The 19,720-nt window shown below is 35.5% G+C and overlaps 2 protein-coding genes and 1 pseudogene across 2 annotated transcripts; 1 reads left to right on the forward strand and 2 right to left on the reverse strand.

Moving 5' to 3' along the window:
* Nucleotides 1–1,380: 1,380 nt before the first annotated feature.
* Nucleotides 1,381–4,505, reverse strand: LOC132047843 (BES1/BZR1 homolog protein 2-like; annotated as a pseudogene).
* A 3,948-nt stretch (nt 4,506–8,453) lies between these two features.
* Nucleotides 8,454–11,985, forward strand: LOC132046591 (uncharacterized). Its single transcript, XM_059437269.1, has 4 exons — nt 8,454–8,566; nt 9,890–10,495; nt 10,568–10,749; nt 10,866–11,985. Exons 1-4 carry the CDS (start codon nt 8,481–8,483, stop codon nt 11,462–11,464), a joined length of 1,473 nt encoding a protein of 490 aa, XP_059293252.1. The 5' UTR covers nt 8,454–8,480; the 3' UTR covers nt 11,465–11,985.
* Nucleotides 11,986–12,458: 473 nt separating this feature from the next.
* On the reverse strand, nt 12,459–15,269 carry LOC132046592 (probable NEDD8-conjugating enzyme Ubc12-like). Its single transcript, XM_059437270.1, has 6 exons — nt 15,084–15,269; nt 13,994–14,107; nt 13,373–13,481; nt 13,105–13,183; nt 12,899–13,015; nt 12,459–12,810 (listed from the first exon to the last, which is right to left on the reverse strand). Exons 2-6 carry the CDS (start codon nt 14,100–14,102, stop codon nt 12,682–12,684), a joined length of 543 nt encoding a protein of 180 aa, XP_059293253.1. The 5' UTR covers nt 14,103–14,107; nt 15,084–15,269; the 3' UTR covers nt 12,459–12,681.
* Nucleotides 15,270–19,720: the final 4,451 nt, after the last annotated feature.

Here is a 19,720-nt window from a genome sequence, read left to right on the forward strand (position 1 = left end):
TAAAATCTGAAATAGCCACATGGCATTTAAATTTAAAAGACCCTCCCATTTAACCCACCCCTCCAATACCCGACCCACAAAATAACCCGACATCGCCGGGTGAACCACCGTTTCTCCGCTCCACCACCACATCGCCGGCATCTCACCTTCCTCAATCAAGTTTCAGCCATAGAATCACCACAAAAACATAGCAAAACCACCGCCAAAAATAGCCACCAATGACGGCCGATTCTCCATCACCACCTGAAACCTCCATTGACACAGTCGTCAATTTTATTCTCCGGTTAAATTAGAGGTATTTCTAGTCGATTGATTCAACAGAAAACTACACCAATCCATTTCAATCAAACAAAAAATCTCAGCAATCAATTATCCATAGAAATCAAGTGAAGCATGACTCGAAATAGTGAGTAGGGTAGAGATGGACCTCAAGTTGCTTGTTACTTTGCTTCAGTGAACTAGGACCGTAGCTCGACTAGAAATACCTCTACCTTAACCGGAGAAGAAAATTGACGACTGTGTCAATGGAGGTTTCAAGTGGTGATGGAGAATCGACCGTCATTGGTGGCTGTTTTTGGCGGTGGTTTTGCTATTTTTTTTTTGTGATTCTATGGCTGAAACTTGATCGACGAAGGTGAGATGCCACGTAACGATGGAGGGCGGAGAAACGGTGGTTCACCCGCGATGTCGGTTATTTTGTGGGTCGTTGGAGGGTTGGGTTAAATGGGAGGGTCTTTTAAATTAAAATGCCATGTGGCTGTTTCAGATTTTAAAAAAACAACAATTAACTGGTTGGGAAATTCCAGCAAGGCATTTGACGTCTTCGGGGGTATATATGTGCCAAAAGTTGGACGCCAGGGACACAAATGAGCCAAACTTTAAACGGAGGGCATATCTAGACATTTTCGCAAAGTTCAGGGGTATATTTGACCCTTTTCCCAAGTACGATTGAAAAACAACTAGATACAGAAAGAACCAGCCTTCAATGAAAGGTCCCTTTCATACTTAGATTCCCACCTCCAAGTTGACAACTCAAGCAGCCTTAAAAGTCAGTTCCAGTGAGAGCAAATTCTGCAGGTCTTGCTGGACTCCAAATATGGCACTCCGTATAAAGCAATATAAGCTCGATTGAATTGATGAAATAAAAAAAATAAGCTAAGCTCTAAATTGTATTTATGTTTCGATAATTTCACACTGATACAATTTTCATATGATGAGCTAGCAGAGCTTGCCAAATACAGATAAACAGGTTCTATTGGTTCTTTGACTATGTCACATTCTGGATTTGTATGGCTCCAAAGCAGCTCTCAATAATCAACTCAATCATAACTTCATTTTAATGATCACTTGAGCATAGAAATGTACAGCTGAGACAATAAGAAACACCTAAAATTGAGTTCGCATTTATAGACTTTACAAGTGACATCCAAGTAGTATGGCGCAGTGCGGCCTATCTTACACACAAGAGTTGATGTCATGACTGGACCATAACTGGGAACTTCCCGGATATGAAGATATAAGAATTCATACATATTCCTAATCCTTCATCTAACTTTAATCTCATCAATAGCTCAAGCACGTGCTGCTTTTTTGCTCCCAAGAGTGAGCTCTAGGTCATCTACTGCAATTTCATGTACTCTCTCACCTTCCCATGCCATAACTTTGCCACATCCAAAATCAAATTCACAGCCACGCATCCTTTTAGCTGATTCTCCACAGCCAAACTCTACAATCCCATTCAAGGCGTTTAGGAGAACATTCTGTTGAGAAACCAGTTTAACAAGGTTAAAAGTAGGCGAAGTTGGAGCCACCATCCGGGAGCTAACCCAGTGAGCAAAATCAACAGGGGAGGTATCACACTCGTCACATTTCGGAATTGTAGCCGGTTTAGATTGTTGGCGGCGGTTAGGACTTGATGGTGCAGAAGCAGCAAACATTGGATGACAAAAAGAATGCAATGCACTCGCTGATAGAGATTCCCAGAGTGGTTTGGGCTTTGATCTCTGAGTAGAAGAAGAAAGAGGGGGGGGGGGGGGGTGACGGGGGCACTTTGAAGAAGAGGGATGGCGACTAAATTACGGAGAAAATAGAGTATATATGATGCGGGATTTCCCTCACACCTGTAGGACTCGGAAATGAAGATGATATAGAGTGGCCGTGGTAAGAAGGTCTTTGGGCGGGGAAGGAGGATGACATGGGGCTAGGCTGAACTGAAGAACATGCACTGATATTCATCGAGGCCAGCAATCTCAGAAGGTAGAGGCTTGCAGCCCTGAGTTTGAGAATATTAACAGAAAATTAGCATATAGTCAGAGTAAATGGTTGGAGCAACATTCCAATTATACTAGTAACATTCTTTCATCTAGACAGTTCAGTCCACAATTGATGGTATACACAAACATAAAATCAGAACAGATGTACAGAAAATCTATTGAAGCTGGAAAAGATTAAAGTCTTAAACTAGAGATCTGAGCAGAAATTTCAGCACTTAATAGGAAGCTAAGAATCACAGCAAATTGGGAAAGATATGCATTTCTCTAGCTCCACACTAGGGCAAATAGGAAAAAAAACTTCAAGAACTTGTTAAACTACTGTATAGCTCAAAGACATACCAAAACACAAATCAAAACATACATATACATAAAAGTTGGAAGTGGCAGATCCAAGATTTCACTCAAGTAGCTCGGAGAATCAACAAAAGCTGAATATAAAAAACAACTCGCAAGGGTGGCTCAGTTGGTTGAGCATGGGGCTTTCATAATGGAGGTCTCAAGTTCAAAACCCTCTGCCTACGACAGCAGGGGATTTGCCTTCTGGGTCGAACTCCTCACACCGGGCTTGCCTAGTGCGGGTTACCTCTCCTGTGTGGTTTGCGAGCTATTTCACAGGAGCTAGGTTTACCCTGTGCGCACCCGAATGGTAGCGGCTGCGGGTTCCCATGTAATCAAAAAAAAAAAGATGTTGTCCCTGGGAATCGAACCTAGGACACTTCCTGGACCGCTTAAGCTAACCTTTTACATTTGTTCGAGGTATTAAAAAGTTAATATATGTATATAAACAAAGAAAATATACCCTAGATATACAATGTAATTTTTTGCCGAACACCCTCCCCACCCTCTAAATCCACCCTTGAAAGTTGGAACCTAGAACAGAAACACAGCAAATCTTCAACAAAGAAATCTCACCTAGCAGATCGATCCTCGAAGTTATATAATAGAATTTCAATCAAACAGTAGAGAGAAAATAAAAATATCTAAGACCAGATTACCAAACTTTTTGTAACAAGACTCAATTCTTCATATACTTGATTTAAAAGATTACTACTACTTTTTATTTCACCATTGTAAATCCACCACACAAACCAACATAAAAATGTAAATTGGGAATGAAAAACTAAGAACATCACTAAAAAGTTAAGGATGTCACCTTGCGATAAGTAGTGACATCTTCTTCAACAACCCAACCAACTTGCATACAAAGAGCTTTCAAAACCTCAGTATTATCACAGTGTTTGGGAAGTTTAAAGTTACCCTGAGCTCTCAGACCAGCAAATATTTTGGCGGCTATAGCCCTTCTTCTTCGCTCTCTCTTCTCTTATTGTTTTCCCTCTCCTTCCACGACGGTAACCTCCCTGATGATCCGCCGGAGGCCGATATTCGATTTTTTACCGGCGACAGCTCTTCTTTGTAGTATTTTTACGAAGAGAAGAAGAAATGGGAAAAGGAAGAGAATGGTCACCAGGAGAAGAAAGATTTGTTTATTGGAAATGTGGAAGGGAGGATTGTACTACTTGCCTGGATTCTCTTTTCTTTCTCTCTTTCGTGTAGTTGACCATTAATAAAAGAGTTCTCTGTTCACCATGGACGATATAGGGATGATTGCACTACAGTATTATGAGAAATCTGTGAGCAAAATATTTCATATTTACATCAAATCTAAAATATTTAGGACCGTTTGGCCAGGTGAATTATTTACTTTTATTCTGAATTTTTTTCCACTATATTTGAAAATCAACATTTGCTTATTAAAGTTGTATTTGAAATTTGAAAAATACCTAAAGTCCTATTTTCACCTCTCTTTTTTTCACTTTTAGTTTTAAACCATTACGTTTATTTTTCTTTTTCAAATTTTATCCTAAATATTTTATTTTTATAAAAATGACCCCATTTATATCAGCCACCAAACTGTTGCATGCTCTGCTACCCATTACCAATATTCTGAACTTCATAGATCAAAACTTGACACTCTTTGGGAGTTGATCAATTTGAAAGAAAAATAAAATAAAATAATAAAGAAGAAAATTATAAGGATGACAAATTCGGACAAATTAGTCAAATTTGGGTAATTTACTAGTTTTTAAAATTCGGGGGTATAAATCATATTTCATATTTTTTTTAGAAAAAATACATTCAAACTATTAAATATTATTTACAAAAACTATTATCAAACACAAATCCGTCTTCAACTCCAACAACAACAACAACAACAAACCCAGTATGATCCATCTTCAACTTCAACTTTAAAAATTTTAAAAATATTTGGTTCTATGGCCAAACGCCTACTTAATACCTACGCAACTCTATAAATACAATATTTTTATGTATATTGTTTTTGTAGATTTTTTTATAAATTATTTATAGTAAAATGTTTTGTCTCATCATTTTAGTTCTTTGTTTTGGGTCGTTCGGGCGGTGCAAGGATGATTAATCCAACATTTTAAAGTTGTGACTCTGAAAAAGCATCTAACAAGTACCAGAATGGCATCTTCTATATCCATTTATAATTTGAGTATAACAAAATAATTTAATTCAAGAATTATATGAATTAATATGATTAAGATAACATTAAGAATGAACTACTACATAAAATTATAAACCTCCGCTCTTACAGGTGGCTTTCGCACGTGCAACATAAAGAGCTTAGGAGAAAGAAAGGGATAGGGACCACTTGCGTTGTTAGTAACAGCTAACACGTGAATTTGGTCTCACCTCATTATTTTAGAGTTTACCACACGCCGCTCCACCCCACAAGCCCACACCATAGGTCACTAATCACCATTGTTGTACCTATAGGTTGAAATCCCACTTCATTATTAAAAGTTGGCACGATCGAAAACATTGTCTAGTTGTCTAGTAATAGACGAATGAATGATTAATTCAGATACGATTATTGATTTCTCACATAATGTTTTATATTCTCGTCGGGAGAACTTTGAACACAATTATCCTTCATCAATTATGGGTGCTCGCAAAAATTCATACCACTAAAAGACTTGTACATCTATAATCAATTTGAGATAGTAAAGAGTTGATGCTTCCCATTAGATTATTCCAACTCCAATGGACTATAGCCAATACCAGTATATTATTTCACCTGTGGCTTAGTGTGGTAAAGTTTCACGGATATCTTATTTGGACATCGTTATATTTTTATGTGGTACGAATTAACTTGAATGGTGATTTCGAAATCCGCAATTATTGTCTTCTTTTTACCTTGATAGGAATGTACACCGCCACGTGGGTCACTATTATTTAATTCTTCTTCTTTTCACTTTTATTTGTCCACAAGGGATTTTGTATTCCTTAAAAAACAATACATGAAGTGTATATTTTATTATAATACTTATATTAATGATGTATAGATTCAATGAACTTGAAAATGAATTGATGAATGAGTAGTTAATGTTAAGGGTAAAATAAAAATAAAATAAAAAATTGTCTTTCTCTTGATATGTTAAAGTGGACAAGTAAAAGTAAAAATATATCTTTAGTAGACAAGTAAAAGTGAACAGAGGGAGTTAAAAATATTGTGTCTAAGCCCAAAAGCTGTTGTTTCCATTCGAGCCATTTCAACTTTTCTCTTGTTCTTCATTACCAGCAGAGCCACATGCAGAGTTGAAAGTTGAGATCGTGATATAACTAGATTGTCATATATGAAAGTCAAGCTCGGAAATCAGTTTATTGAAAGAAGAAAAATATCTCTTCTTGCGTCAATTTATGGACCATTTAAGACGTTGACGGACTTTAATTTTATGTTGGCTGAATTGCATGTTGAGCAAATGAAAGTTAAGAGTAGAATTTCTCCAAAAGGATATCAAATTCGAATTTGAGCTAATGTGACGGAGCTCGATCCATACTTAATAAAGACTCTCAAAGATGGAGACGAATGACGATACACAAAATTGGTCCGTAATGATTCGTGTATATTCAAGATGATATCTTAAATATATTGCTTATTGAGTGATTTTGGTCCTTTTATTAGTTTATAATAAATGGGTATTTTTTGTCTCTATCAAATATTTAACATTTTCTTTTTGTTAGATTTAATGAGAATGGTCAAAAGAAAAAGGATTTAACATGAACTCACATTTGGAGGTGCAATTTTTTGAGTTTCTAATATGGTCTATGTCTAGGGTCTAATGTAACTTTTTGAGGTATTAATAATTGGTGTATGGTGCAATGTGATGTTGTGATTTTTGAAATTTGACAAGAATTTTCTACTTTTTCCAGTTAAACCTTCTTTCCCGACGCTTCGCTACGTGGCGGCGAGTTTTGTCGAAAGATAACAGGCTCACTTTCGACAAACTTAGAGCGCAAAATTTCTCAAGAGTATATTTCAGAGGCCATTTTGAACCTACTCCAAACGATAAGGGACCTTTTTGTTATTTTATCCAAAGATGTGATTACTGAAATCAATAACCAAAAAGCTTCAGAGAAGCCTAAAATGTTGGCATAAATTCGTAATATCTCCTTACGAGCAGAAACAGAAAAATATTTTTTAGAGATACAATTAGCTTTATTAAAAAAAATTAAATTTGTCAAATTATCCATTTTTAATTTAACCCATTTCTCTCTCACGCTCTTCTTTGTTAATCCTATTATGAGATACATAATGTTTGGCCAAATGCATTAACTGTATAAAAAAAAATTCCTGATAACAATTTAAAATCATTTATCTTTTTACATTATATTAGACGCAAAGTTAATTTTCTGTCTCTTTATATAATTTGACATATAAAAACACTTTTTTAAAAAGTATTGGTTGTACATAGCTGTTAATCTAGTACTAACAAAAAGATTTTTAAATGATGTCACCAAACACAATAGGTATTGCTCCAAAGTACTTCATTTGAGAAGGAAAAAAAACATTTCAAAACCTGGTATCTGCAAGCCTTGAAGATATTTTAACTTATGTTAAGGACCTAAACATTGCATTGCAAATCTGGGATCTTTAATTGAATACTTATTATTTACTACTATATATAATAGCAAACTTAGGGACTTTTGTAATTCTCACAAGAATTTCTAAATTTTTTTAAATTTTTTTAATTAATTACTTTTAGGTCCTAATCTTATTTATTTAAGTCAATTTTTTTTTTAAGATTTACTTTTCAAAAGCTATCGAACCTCCTACCTCATTTTTCATGTTCTTTAGTTTTTACGTTTGGTGCTCGATATCCGCATTTGAGCCCAATTAATGCAGATAATTCGCACTGTACCGCCCTTATTCGAGGGACGTGCTCCCTCCAAAGATTTTTTCCATATCCATGTTCGAACCCCTAATCCCTAATTAAGGGAGGAGCAGCTCCATCCGCTGCACAAGTTAAATTATGTATTTATCTTAAAAGTTCATTAACTATGTGTAGATTATTTATTTATAACTAAATAACTTCGTAAAATTAGGATACATAACTTATAAATGTCAAATTACGGCTCCACATTTGATTTGAAGTAAATAATTTCATCAAAAATGGAAGTTAAAATATTAAAGGAGTGGAATGAAAATTTTGCTTTCATACATTGAAAATATACTTATATGAAATTTAATTATTATTAACGTAATTACCCACTTATGGGTATATTATTGTTGTTGTTGTTGTACACTTGTATTAACACAAATTATATTTCTTTAATTAAAATATCTACTTTTATATCTTGAAGCACGGGCCTCACATAACTAGTAATATTATAAATATCAATTAATGTGACGTTATTATTCCAAGGTTTAATTTTTGCAATGCGGTTGGAAGCCTCCAAATGTCAACTAAGAAGTAGAGGCGCAGTTAACTTATTACACGTCAGGTCTTGACTTTGTGAAAAACCACTCCAATTTTTGTCTTAAAAGATTTGCATAATCTCAATCCGTTACCAGTTCCAATCCAATCTCACCAAACTCACCCACTAAAACGTCCTTACTTCTTTCTTACTTTCCAAATTTATACTCATAAGATAAAAAAAATTTGCCCTGTCCTTTTGCTGAATCCTTTTCGTTTACGTATCTTATCAGATATTTACGTTTGATGGATGTACATATAGTATATGATACTATATCTATGTACTGTTTTATTTGATTATTGAATATTGTATGGTAAGTAGATCTCAAATCTTCATTTGGGGTTGTCCATCCAAAGATGGAATATTGCAGCAAATAAATAGTCATTGCTTAACGGGGCAGCAAAAGGTTGACTTTGGGATTGATTGATGGGGTTAAGCGCTAGAGCTTCCAGATTTCGGAATTCTGTTTTTCCAACTAAATCTCTGCTCCCCAGGCACCTTTCCACCATGAGGTCAGATTTCATTCTTTATTTGCATATTTATTCTACTTGTTTGTGTTTATGTTTCAAACGGGTTTAAATGGGATGAAACGATTATGTAGTGACATGACTATAGCGATCAGAGGATCTTATTAAGAATAAAATGAAAAGTTTAAAGCTAAAAGAGTTTCAAAATATAGAAATATATCACTCTTTTCGGAAATAAATTAAAAGAAAGAGTGTTATGTAACACATGGAGTATTTATTTATCACGTTGGACCTTACTCTCCTCTGTCAGCTTTTGTTTGGGGGATTCAGATATTTCTTCCGATTAGTATTGGATTAGTTGTTCCATTAAGGTTGCTGCTTCCTGTTATTTTCTTTTAGGTGTTAATAAGAGTTGATCCTTGGATGTTGTCCACGAGGTCTCTCAAGAATTGGAAGTTTTGGATGAGAGGATTTCGCTCAGTCAGTGAGACACTCTCTTTTAGTTGATAGATTGAAAGATTTGTATGTGAGATACCAATGTTGATCCTTAGAGTAAGGGGTGCGAATGAAAACAAAGGTAGAAGTTTTAATTGATCATTAAGTCTGGAGTTGATGAAGTTAATTGCTACCTAGGGAAAACAATTATCTCTTCATTAGTGTTTATATGGCAGAGGGAGTATGGAAGTAGAGCAAGTGATACTGGGATCAGCAGATAAGTAGCTTGCAAAAGAGGAAGAAAAGCTCTTACTTAGGTTTACCTGCCAAAGGGAAAGTTTCAACTCCATTTGAGTTGAAGTAGATGCAATTGTATTACGCAACTTTTTAAAGACAAAAGTGATCTAATTTACGAAATTCGGACAAACTTGTAAAACTAAAACACAAAATGAGTTTTAAACTGAAGGTAATTTGTCTTCAGGTGAGGAACACAATGCTGCTGCTTTGCTTGGTTAGTCACCATGTATCTTTCCTGTATCTGTTGAATGTTATAATCTTTCATACCACTGCTCCTCTGGGTCTTCTCATCAAGGGTAGAACATATTGCACTGTGATCCTGTAGGTAATCTGGTTTGATGTTTTTCAATGAGAAGTCAATGCAACATCTCCTTTGATGGAATTTATGGGATTGATTCACCTTCAGTATGCTGTTATAGAAAGGTTCATCTGCTTTGAACGACATTGAGATGGACAACCTCTTGATGTGTAGCTGAAACTGTGACTTTGGACCAACTTGAAAACCCCTTTATCCCTGAAAGAAATAAAGTTCTATCTCTTTCAATCCATTTGATTTCTAGGAGAAGATTCTTCTTATACATTTTAGTGTAGCATCTGCATTTCTACTTTAGATTTTAATATGTTGGCCCATTACAGAACAAGGACAATTTTTGGGATTTCTCTTTCCCTGATCATCATCAACATGGCCGCTATAATGGAGCGTGCTGATGAGAATCTCCTTCCAGCTGTTTACAAAGAAGTCAGTGAAGCTTTTACAGCAGGACCATCTGATCTTGGGTATCTCACATTCATAAGGAACTTTGTGCAGGGGATTGCATCTCCAGTGGCAGGTATTTTAGTTTTAAATTATGACCGCCCCACGGTTCTTGCAATTGGTATCCTCTGCTGGGCCCTATCAACTGGAGCAGTGGGTGCAAGCAAGTATTTTATGCAGGTTGCCTTCTGGAGAGCAGTAAATGGCTTCGGTCTGGCTATCGTGATACCTGCTTTGCAGTCCTTCATAGCTGATAGCTATAAGGATGAAGTCAGAGGGACAGGATTTGGGTTTCTTAATCTAGTTGGTACTGTGGGTGGGATAGGAGGCGGAGCTATAGCTACAGTTATGGCTGGTCATGAATTCTGGGGCATACCAGGATGGCGCTTTGCCTTTGTCGTGATGGCAACTTTGAGTACTTTGATAGGATTCCTTGTTTTCTCTTTTGTTGTTGACCCAAGGAAAAAAGCCAGCGTCCAGCATGACAGGTAGTTGCTTATACCTTTTGTTGGTGTTTCTACTCTTTGGTTTTATTTTTGAGTTTTCATTTCTCATGCTAGGGAAGAATTGAGAGAGAAAGGCCGCTCAAATAGCAATTCAATGTCAATTTGGATGGAGTCCTGGACAGCCATGAAAACTGTCATCAAACTCCAAACGTTTCAGTTCATTGTTCTGCAGGGTCTAGTTGGATCCCTACCTTGGACAGCCTTTGTTTTCTTTACATTATGGTTTGAATTAATTGGTAAGTGGCCGGTTTTCAAGAATTAGTATGTCACATTTTCTTGTGCTGATAGACATGTTGTTGATTCTTTGATGGGTGTTAACCGCATCAACGGTGATCATGAACTTATGATGCAGGTTTTGATCATAATAGTGCAGCAGCACTTGTCGGTCTATTTGCCGCTGGATGCGCATTAGGATCCTTTTTTGGAGGAGTAGTTGCAGACAAAATGTCTCGAATATACCCTCATTCAGGGCGTGTCATGTGTGCTCAATTTAGTTCTTTTATGGGCATCCCGTTCTCATGGTTCCTTCTTCGAGTTATTCCCCCGTCTGTAAGCAGCTATTCCACATTTGCTGTGACTTTATTCATAATGGGCCTCACAATCAGCTGGTGTGCGACTGCTACAAATGGTCCCATGTTTGCAGAAGTGGTGCCTTCGAAACACCGCACCATGATTTATGCTTTTGATCGTGCGTTTGAGGGTTCATTTTCTTCTTTTGCTGCTCCAATTGTAGGGATTCTCGCTGAGAAAATGTATGGTTATGATGCCAAGTCTGTTGATCCAATATTAGGGTCTGCAAGAGAGGCTTTAGCACTGTCAAAAGGCCTCTTTTCAATGATGGCTGTGCCTTTTGGTTTATGTTGCTTGTTTTACACCCCTTTGTATTGGACATTCAAGCAGGACCGTGAGAATGCAAGACTTGCTGCTGCAAAAGAAACAGAGATGATATGACAATCCCACGCTTTTCATTTCTTTGTTAATTCTTTCTTCTTGGATTCATTGGGCCCATCTGGCAAGTTCAGTTCATTTGGATTTGGAGTTTCTCTCTGTGACCACTTTGATGAAATGCTGCTGCACTACTGTAGGCCAAAACAACAGTGTTCCCATCTAATTTTGCAGAGGTGTCATCGGTGGCAACACCAGGACAACAGATTAAGTCTCCATTTCACTAATCTCACCTAACAGATCATACTCAAAAGTCAAAAATGTATTGGTGCTGAAACAAGCAGACGATTTTGCCGTACAAAGATATGCCAGCCATCAGGTAGTCCAACACTGAAGTAGCTGCTTGTGCAATGACAGGCTAGAATAGAGCGATGAGGGACAGGGTTTGCCTGTTTGTCTATGATACATGTAAATCCTTCCATTTTTTGAAGTTAGAAGAAAGCGACAGAACTATACGATCCTGTTGGTGTTACATCTAGATATTGAAGTTGAAAATTTTGATATAAATACTAAGCTCTAACATGGCATGTTACGCTCTTGCAATTTAAACGGAAGTTAGATAGTTAAGTTTGTTCCAACTTCTCTTCTACATGGCATAGCAAAGTTCTCTCTTCTTAGACGCTGCATTTGTCATCCATATTGTCTTTCCATTGGTCTTCTTTGTGTTCATGACATGCTGTTCAGCAACATAACAACCATTTCTTTTTCCAGATGGAAATGAGAAGAACTTCCAACTTGAGTACTAATCAATTAGTATATCTTTCTTTGGTGTCCGTCACCGGACCAACGTGCACTCTTGATGGATATCTGTTACGATCAAGATACAGATAAAACTTTATAATCTTTGTTAGGTACATCGCTGGCTAGTTTTCTCATTGGAGCAATTCACTTCCTATTATATGTTCAATTAGTAACGTAAGTTTATCGTTCAGCCAAGAAGCAGCACCAAGCAGACATCAAGAATGAGAAAGAGAAAAAAAAAAAAAAAAAAAAAAGGAGAGCAGATTTTCCAAATACCTAAATAATGCAATTTATTTAAAGAATATTCGCAGATGGATCCATGTCGAAGTTATAGCTAAAATTATATACTCCATGAAAATCAGACACTCAATAAGATGGCACAGCAAGTTTGCGGACACAATATACAACCCAGCAAGCCTCAAAATGATACAGCATCTGATCCAAAACACTATTGCCAGCATCAGGACAGCAGGCTACACGCATCACGTGAAGCTTATATTGCCCACAGTTCCACCATGCATAGCCTTTTTCACATTTGATTTAAACAACTCAGGAGTATCTCTCAACACAGCAGCAGCCTCGAGATTAAGGGGATCCTCATGGTTTGGTTCCTGTACAGGTGTTGAACGGGATAAGTTGACTTTATATTTGTTGTATATATATGTGACAAACTAAGATGTTGCAGAGAAGCATAAATACCGTGAAAAGAAGATATAATCCGTAGATAATCGTGTTAATGTTGAGAACAGGCTTCCAATCTTCTCTAAGTACGTTGAGGCATACATTACCCTCCAAATCGATATTAGGATGGTATACCTGCATCTCACACAGAAAGCTCATGAGAATAGTGTCTCTGGTGCATGTCAAAAAATATATAAGTGGAAAAGGAGGAAATATAGCTGTACCTTGGTCTTGCACTTGACTTTTGGTGGTTCATGTGGATAGATTGATGGAACCTGGAAAGAGAATAAAAATTTTCCTCCACTGCAACAACAAAACCAGGTTGTTTGGATGAGAATCGACATGATTGTGCAGTAATTACATTAACTGGAAATTGAGAATGCAGAAAACTAGAATGCAGCCGCATGAAACAACTATGCTTAACACATACAAGTTCCAAACTCTATATTAAGGGGGGAAAAAAGTATCAGCCGTGCAATAGGAATTACTTACACATAGTATCCGCCATCTGGCTGAATTTTAATCTCAAAGTTCATCAGCTTATCCTTCCCACCTGGAAATGATATTGTACAAGAACGGGGCAGGTTCAGCTCGGTAATGTCTGCAAAAAGTGAGTTGAAGTGGGTAAGTCTCAAGTGAGAGTGCTTTACCATAAAAAAGATTGAAAGGAAGTTTCATATCCCTATGATTTCAAGAACTATGTGCCAACTAATAGAGCATCTAGCAAATCTTTCAATAGGGTGTTTCTATTGGATCTCCTAAAAGGTCTTGTCTGATTTAGTACATCTAGACTAGGTCTAGCCACTAAACTATCAATTGTCATAATTTTTCCAATTGAACAATGTATGGAGTTCCTTTTCTCCTCTGAGAAAATTTTCAAATTCATTTATATGTTCTTTCATCCTTATGTTCATGTTAATATCACCCAGTTTCTAGGTACTTCCATGCTGATTGCTGCATCAAATGCCATGTTGCTCCGATTGCTTATTTTAATTTTCAACAGAACCAATGCATGATGCTCAAATAAATTACTCCAAACAAAATTGCAAAAGATATTGCAGAAACAACATAAAAGAGTAAATAGACCAAGCAAAAAGATAATGTGATCAAAACCTTTGCGTAGACGCAGTTCTCCAGCAGTCTGTTTGTTACCAGGACCCGCACCATTGCCATTCGCATTGTCCTCTTTTTGCTTCTCTTTTACTTTGAACAATCTGATCATTTTTCCTAAAACAAATAACAATCAGTTCCACGAGCATATTTTTCCAGAAATAACTTGAATAGTGGAAAAGGAGTTCACACACTGTATTTTTGCAATGGATATATAAACAATGGCAATGATGAAAAGTTAAAGATGTCCAATTTTGTGTAGACCGCCATCTCTACTTAGGCAAAGTAGGGAATTTATACCCGTCATGAATAACTTGTCGAAACCCCTTCAAAAGAAAAATAATGGAAAGGACTCCTACACGAAGAGCAATGTATTTCTAAGCATATGTTACTCTTTTACTCTTCTAGTAATATAATGCTTAGACGATTGAAACAATGGTATATTAACTTAACATGAACAAGTTCATGGTTTCGTATATACCTTTCCCGAATATATGATTGGGGAGACTCCTACAGCATAATTCAATGTACACACTTATTAGGGCAAACTTCTTAACTTTGTTTACAAATCAAGGTTCAATTTTTTCTCAAAATTTCCACTCATGGCGGTAAAGATCAATGTAGCTATCAACAAAACCATTACTAGAGTCCTAAATTATGTGGAAAAGGGATTAAAAATTAAACAGATAATTAAAAACTCAGTCTGATGTCAACAACATAAAACAAAGAACCAGTAAAGAAACCAAAACTTTTTCTATAAATATCCCCAATTCAGTATTCAGTTAATTATCCAAGAAAGAAACTAACCCACCCCCACCCCCACCAAAAAAAAAAAAAAAAAAAAAAAGACATGTACACAACATAAAGGGTGGCTAAAAGTTCAATCTTTAAAAACAAGAACATAACGATGAAGCCTAACAGCAAAAGGGGGCGAATGTTAGTGACATGCAAAGAAAATTCCAGTTATCAAGACTTGGCAATGGTGAAAAAAAGAAGACACAAATCAAAAACCCTTAAATCCAAGAAACTAAACAGTGAGATCACAAACACAACTGGAACATAAAAGAAAAAGAAAAGAGATGAGTGATGGTACCTTTTGATTTTTGAAGAAAGCGCAGAGAGAAGTGAAAAACCTGAAACGGAGAAAAGTTGTTTTAGGGGAAGTAGAAACTGTCCATATATATAGCACACTGGTTTCTTTTATTCCCACAATCCCAAGGACACTCAAGAACTTGTAGCCTTGGGCTTTGGTTATAAAGATGTTTTCAGACCGCAAGGAAAAATTTGAGTTATGTTCCATATTGGAAAAGGAATATTATTCAATTCGACACTATTGGGAAATTTCAAAGGTTGAAAAGATTATTGGTATTTACTCCCTCCGTCTAAAAATACTTGTCATGTTTTGCTTCTTGAGAGTCAAGCTATTTGAAATTTAATCAATATTTTAAGATGTATTTTTTCACCATATTGATATGAGAAGAATTACAATTTATTTTGGAGTAGTTTTTTTAATCTTTTAATTATAATTATAATTTTAAAATATTAAATTAACATGATCCAATTTAGCTTTGAAAATTAGTTAACTTAACTCTAGAAAAGTGAAACGTAATACTCACAATATCCCAATTTATGTGATAGAGTTCAGATTTCGAGAGTCAAATAAGAAAATCATTGACCACGATTTATTCGTATGTCCTTTAAATATTTTAAATTGTTAATTATTGTGATTTATATTATTATTTTTATGTAGTTTATAAATATGTAAATTATTTTTTAAAAAGTTTAAAGATTGTATGTCTGAATTCACGATCAAAATAAAGAAATTTAACTTTCGAAATTCGAACTGTATCGCATAAATGGATATATGGAGTAAATATACTGGTACGGAAGAATTAGCATGTTTTAATCCTTTTTAAAGTAGAACGGTAAAATCAGATCTTGTTTACGCACCTTTTGATGACTTTTTATCATATATTTAGATGAAGATCAATTCCCGATGAAAATCGAAAATGATTTCTTCTCATTTCAACGGTATTGTTGCATGTTTCTTCCCTTGAGCAACGTATATTAGAATACATGAGCACAATATTTTCAAAAGGACTATATAAATATTATTTAAAAAAATAAGTTGAAGAAAAAAAAATTATGAATGTTGATCATGTATAGCTAATTAAATAAAGGAAGTCTGTCTCACAGAATTCATTTCTCTCATTGGGATTTTGATATATAGTTATGTCACTTTGCTCATAGTGTATATCCTACATAACACCAAAAGCCTATATTGCCCACAGGTCCTAATTAATTTTGACTAGGTTTACTTACAGTAGTAGAGATCTACGCGCAAGTATCAACATTGTGCACTTGAGAATCTCACTTTTGTCTTGATATGATTGTTTGTGTGAGTGTGAGAATTCTCTCTTAAATCTAAGGGTATCATATACTCACATCTAAGACTGGAAGCGTGGAAGTCATGTTTACATTATCTTGTGTTGAATTTATATATAGTATAAAGCTAGGCATAGTGTCATGATCCAAATTACGGATCGCGCGGGCACCTCCCATATTATCACCTAGTAGGCGAACACTTACCAATCAACCCATGATTCATAAATCGTCTTTACAAGCATGTAACCGCTAACACAAGTACGAGGTGGAAAACATCATAACCCTTTTCATAAAATCAAGAGAAATTTTTTCCAATTTTCGGAATCTAGTCTAGACATGTACAAGAGCTTCTATAATACAAGGAATAGACCGAAAATAAAATGGCACAGCTTCTTCCTGGAATGAGATGAACAAAGCTGTAGGGAGATGTCCGTCAACCAACTAGTGAAACCTTCAGCAATAACCTAAAACATACCTACACTCCTAAAAGGCATGTAGCAAGAGTAGTATCAGTACACCACACGTACTGGTAAGAATCATAGGCCGACTATGATTAGTTTACGCAGTATAATGTAAAATTAAACAGAATAAACACTGAAACATTTCGCTTTTACACTGTTTAAGGCATAAAGGGTACTACGAACTCGTTGGTGCTCTTTTGGACCATTTTTTTTTTTTTTTAAAGAGACGCCATCCAATTTTAGGAAATTAGGAAAACCGAGGGTGAAGGGTTTATTCAAATACCATGAAAAATCCTTCGTAATCCAGAGTTTTAGGTAAGGGTTCTGATCCCCTGGAGAAGGTGTTAGGCACCACAGTATTAAGGATCCGTACTATACAGTTGACCATCGAATTCCAATGTATGAGTATTTGCATGAACTATCTGTTTCTGTTTATTCTCGCAAAAATCTTGTCATTTTGCTTGTCATTTTGAGAAAAGAATTTGAACACGTGCCCTTTATATATAGGGTACATGGATTCGAATTGATAATATCCGAATAAAATAATCTCCCTTAGTACACAAGCATGATGTATTTTTGTTTTGGAAAAATGAGTATAAAGTTGTCATCTTTGACCAAACAGAACTGCCCTCTTAATTCAACACTAGAAAAGACCAGAGCATATATTTTTTCTTTGTGATTAATGTGTTTCACTCTTGCAACATTCTGTGGTTTTGAAATATCGTTTTATTTAAAATTAAACCGTTCAAAATAGTCTAGCTAATTATCTATTTAACTTTTTCAAAATCATTACGCTAAATCCGGATTTTTGAAAATGATTTTGGGGACTTAAAGTCAATCTAAACAGCATAAGTACCGTTATGCTAAGACTACTAGTTCATACGATAAGGATTCCACTATGACATGAGTTTTTACAAGTTTTTGTACAAATACACACAAAGCTCAAGATGAAGGAAAAAACAAGAAAACAAAAAAAAGGAAATGGAAAGGCCAGGGGCGTACCAAGCCCCCTAGTTAGCCATTTTCACCCAGGGTTGGGCCTTCTGTGCGCCAAGCTATTTAATTTTGTCTTTGCAGACTCGATAACTTTGGAGAAAGAATTTTTCTTATTGGGCCTCAGGCTGACCCCGACCCGAGTGGTCATATGGTGAAGGGAAAAAAGAAAAAAAGGGAAACCGATTAGTTTATAATTTTTTGAACTCATCACACTTATAACTTACGCACACATATATATCGAAACTTCTTACAAGTTACATAATTATGGCTTTTGATTACACTGTTGGTTTTACTGGTCAAGTCCTTCGCAACACAAAAAGGAGAACGATATATATATATATATATATATATATATATATATATATATGTATGTATATTTGCATATACATAGTGTGTATATATATATGGAGGGTCGAGGATAAATGGCCCAAACTGAAAAATGCCAATTATTAACCAATTAGGACTCAATTAACTTAAAACATGACTTGTTAAAACCATTTTGCAGATATGGCCCCAATAATTAACCAAATTAATTATCAAGACAATTTATTAATTAGACAACTATGAAAACACACAGAATCAGAGTTTGAGGGGTAAAATGGTCAGCTCTTTTAATTACTCAAATTACCTTGGACAATAGAATAAATTATTCACTAATCTGATTTTTCTTGATTTAATCCATTAAGTAAATAATTATTCAAAAAATTGTTTTGCTTTTGATTATTTTCAATAAAATATTCCATAAATGTCATATAATATCAATTAATTTTCACACAATTCATAATGTCCTCAAAGTCTCTTTATCAATTTAAAGGGGTGAAATATTATCCCAACTAATTTTTATAAAAATTATTTAGACCCTCTAAGATGCACAACTTATTTTATTTGTCATCCAAGGACTCTGAGTAATTAAAATAAATTACGGGAGGCCAAAAATTAGGTGTCAACAAACACGTATATTAATTAACGATTACTCTTATTACCTATTCCCACTAAATAACAATGCACCATGACATTACTCATAGCCTCTCTGTTACTATCGCTTATTCAATCCCAGGATAAGGAATAACATAACCCAACGGCCTAATGTATATCTCAAACTCTCAGACATTCATACCACGAAATAAGAAATTCGGACAACTTTTCCTACCGTAACTGATTTCACTCCCCCTTTATTTCCACGATACAAAGACTTATTAATTAACTGGCAAATACAATGGTAATACGATTCTACACATCCCCCAGCTACTATCTACTTATATATTATTCCTTACAACAATTTTCAACAACCCATGAACAACGGAACTCCCAATTTAAGTAGCCATTCTTAGCCTTTCCTGACGTAAACATTAAATGCAAGGGAAACCGCAATTACTTTAATACCAAAAGGTTCAACCCTTGAAATCTTGAAAGTGAATCATGCCTTGATGTAATGCCATAAGACTCACGCACCCCATCAACAGAATATATGTATATATATGTAGTTATATGCAAAAAGGAATTAATTACGGAAGTACAACGAAATAAATGTAATCTCTCACCAACCATGTACACATATGCTAAATGGTAATATTTTCCCCAAATAGCCTACTGACGCGGAGGGGACAGCAGGGTCTATGTACCACTCTTTCCCGGAAGCGAACCTTGAATCCATGAGTTCCACAAGGGCTACGCTACATCGCCGCATCAAATGTGCCTTACGTATATGTATATGTTCCATCTTCAATTTTAATCTGTATTATCAGTAATTTGCATTACAAGCCATTTTCCACAATGTCTTAGCCGAACATAATCAAATCATAAACACAAAGTGATGCCAGAATCTGTGATGTTCCAATCGAATTACCACTAGTATTCTAGAACTCGATATTAATCATGCATACCTACA

This window comes from Lycium ferocissimum, chromosome 2 (assembly GCF_029784015.1).
Source record: "Lycium ferocissimum isolate CSIRO_LF1 chromosome 2, AGI_CSIRO_Lferr_CH_V1, whole genome shotgun sequence".
Taxonomy (NCBI): Eukaryota; Viridiplantae; Streptophyta; class Magnoliopsida; order Solanales; family Solanaceae; genus Lycium; species Lycium ferocissimum.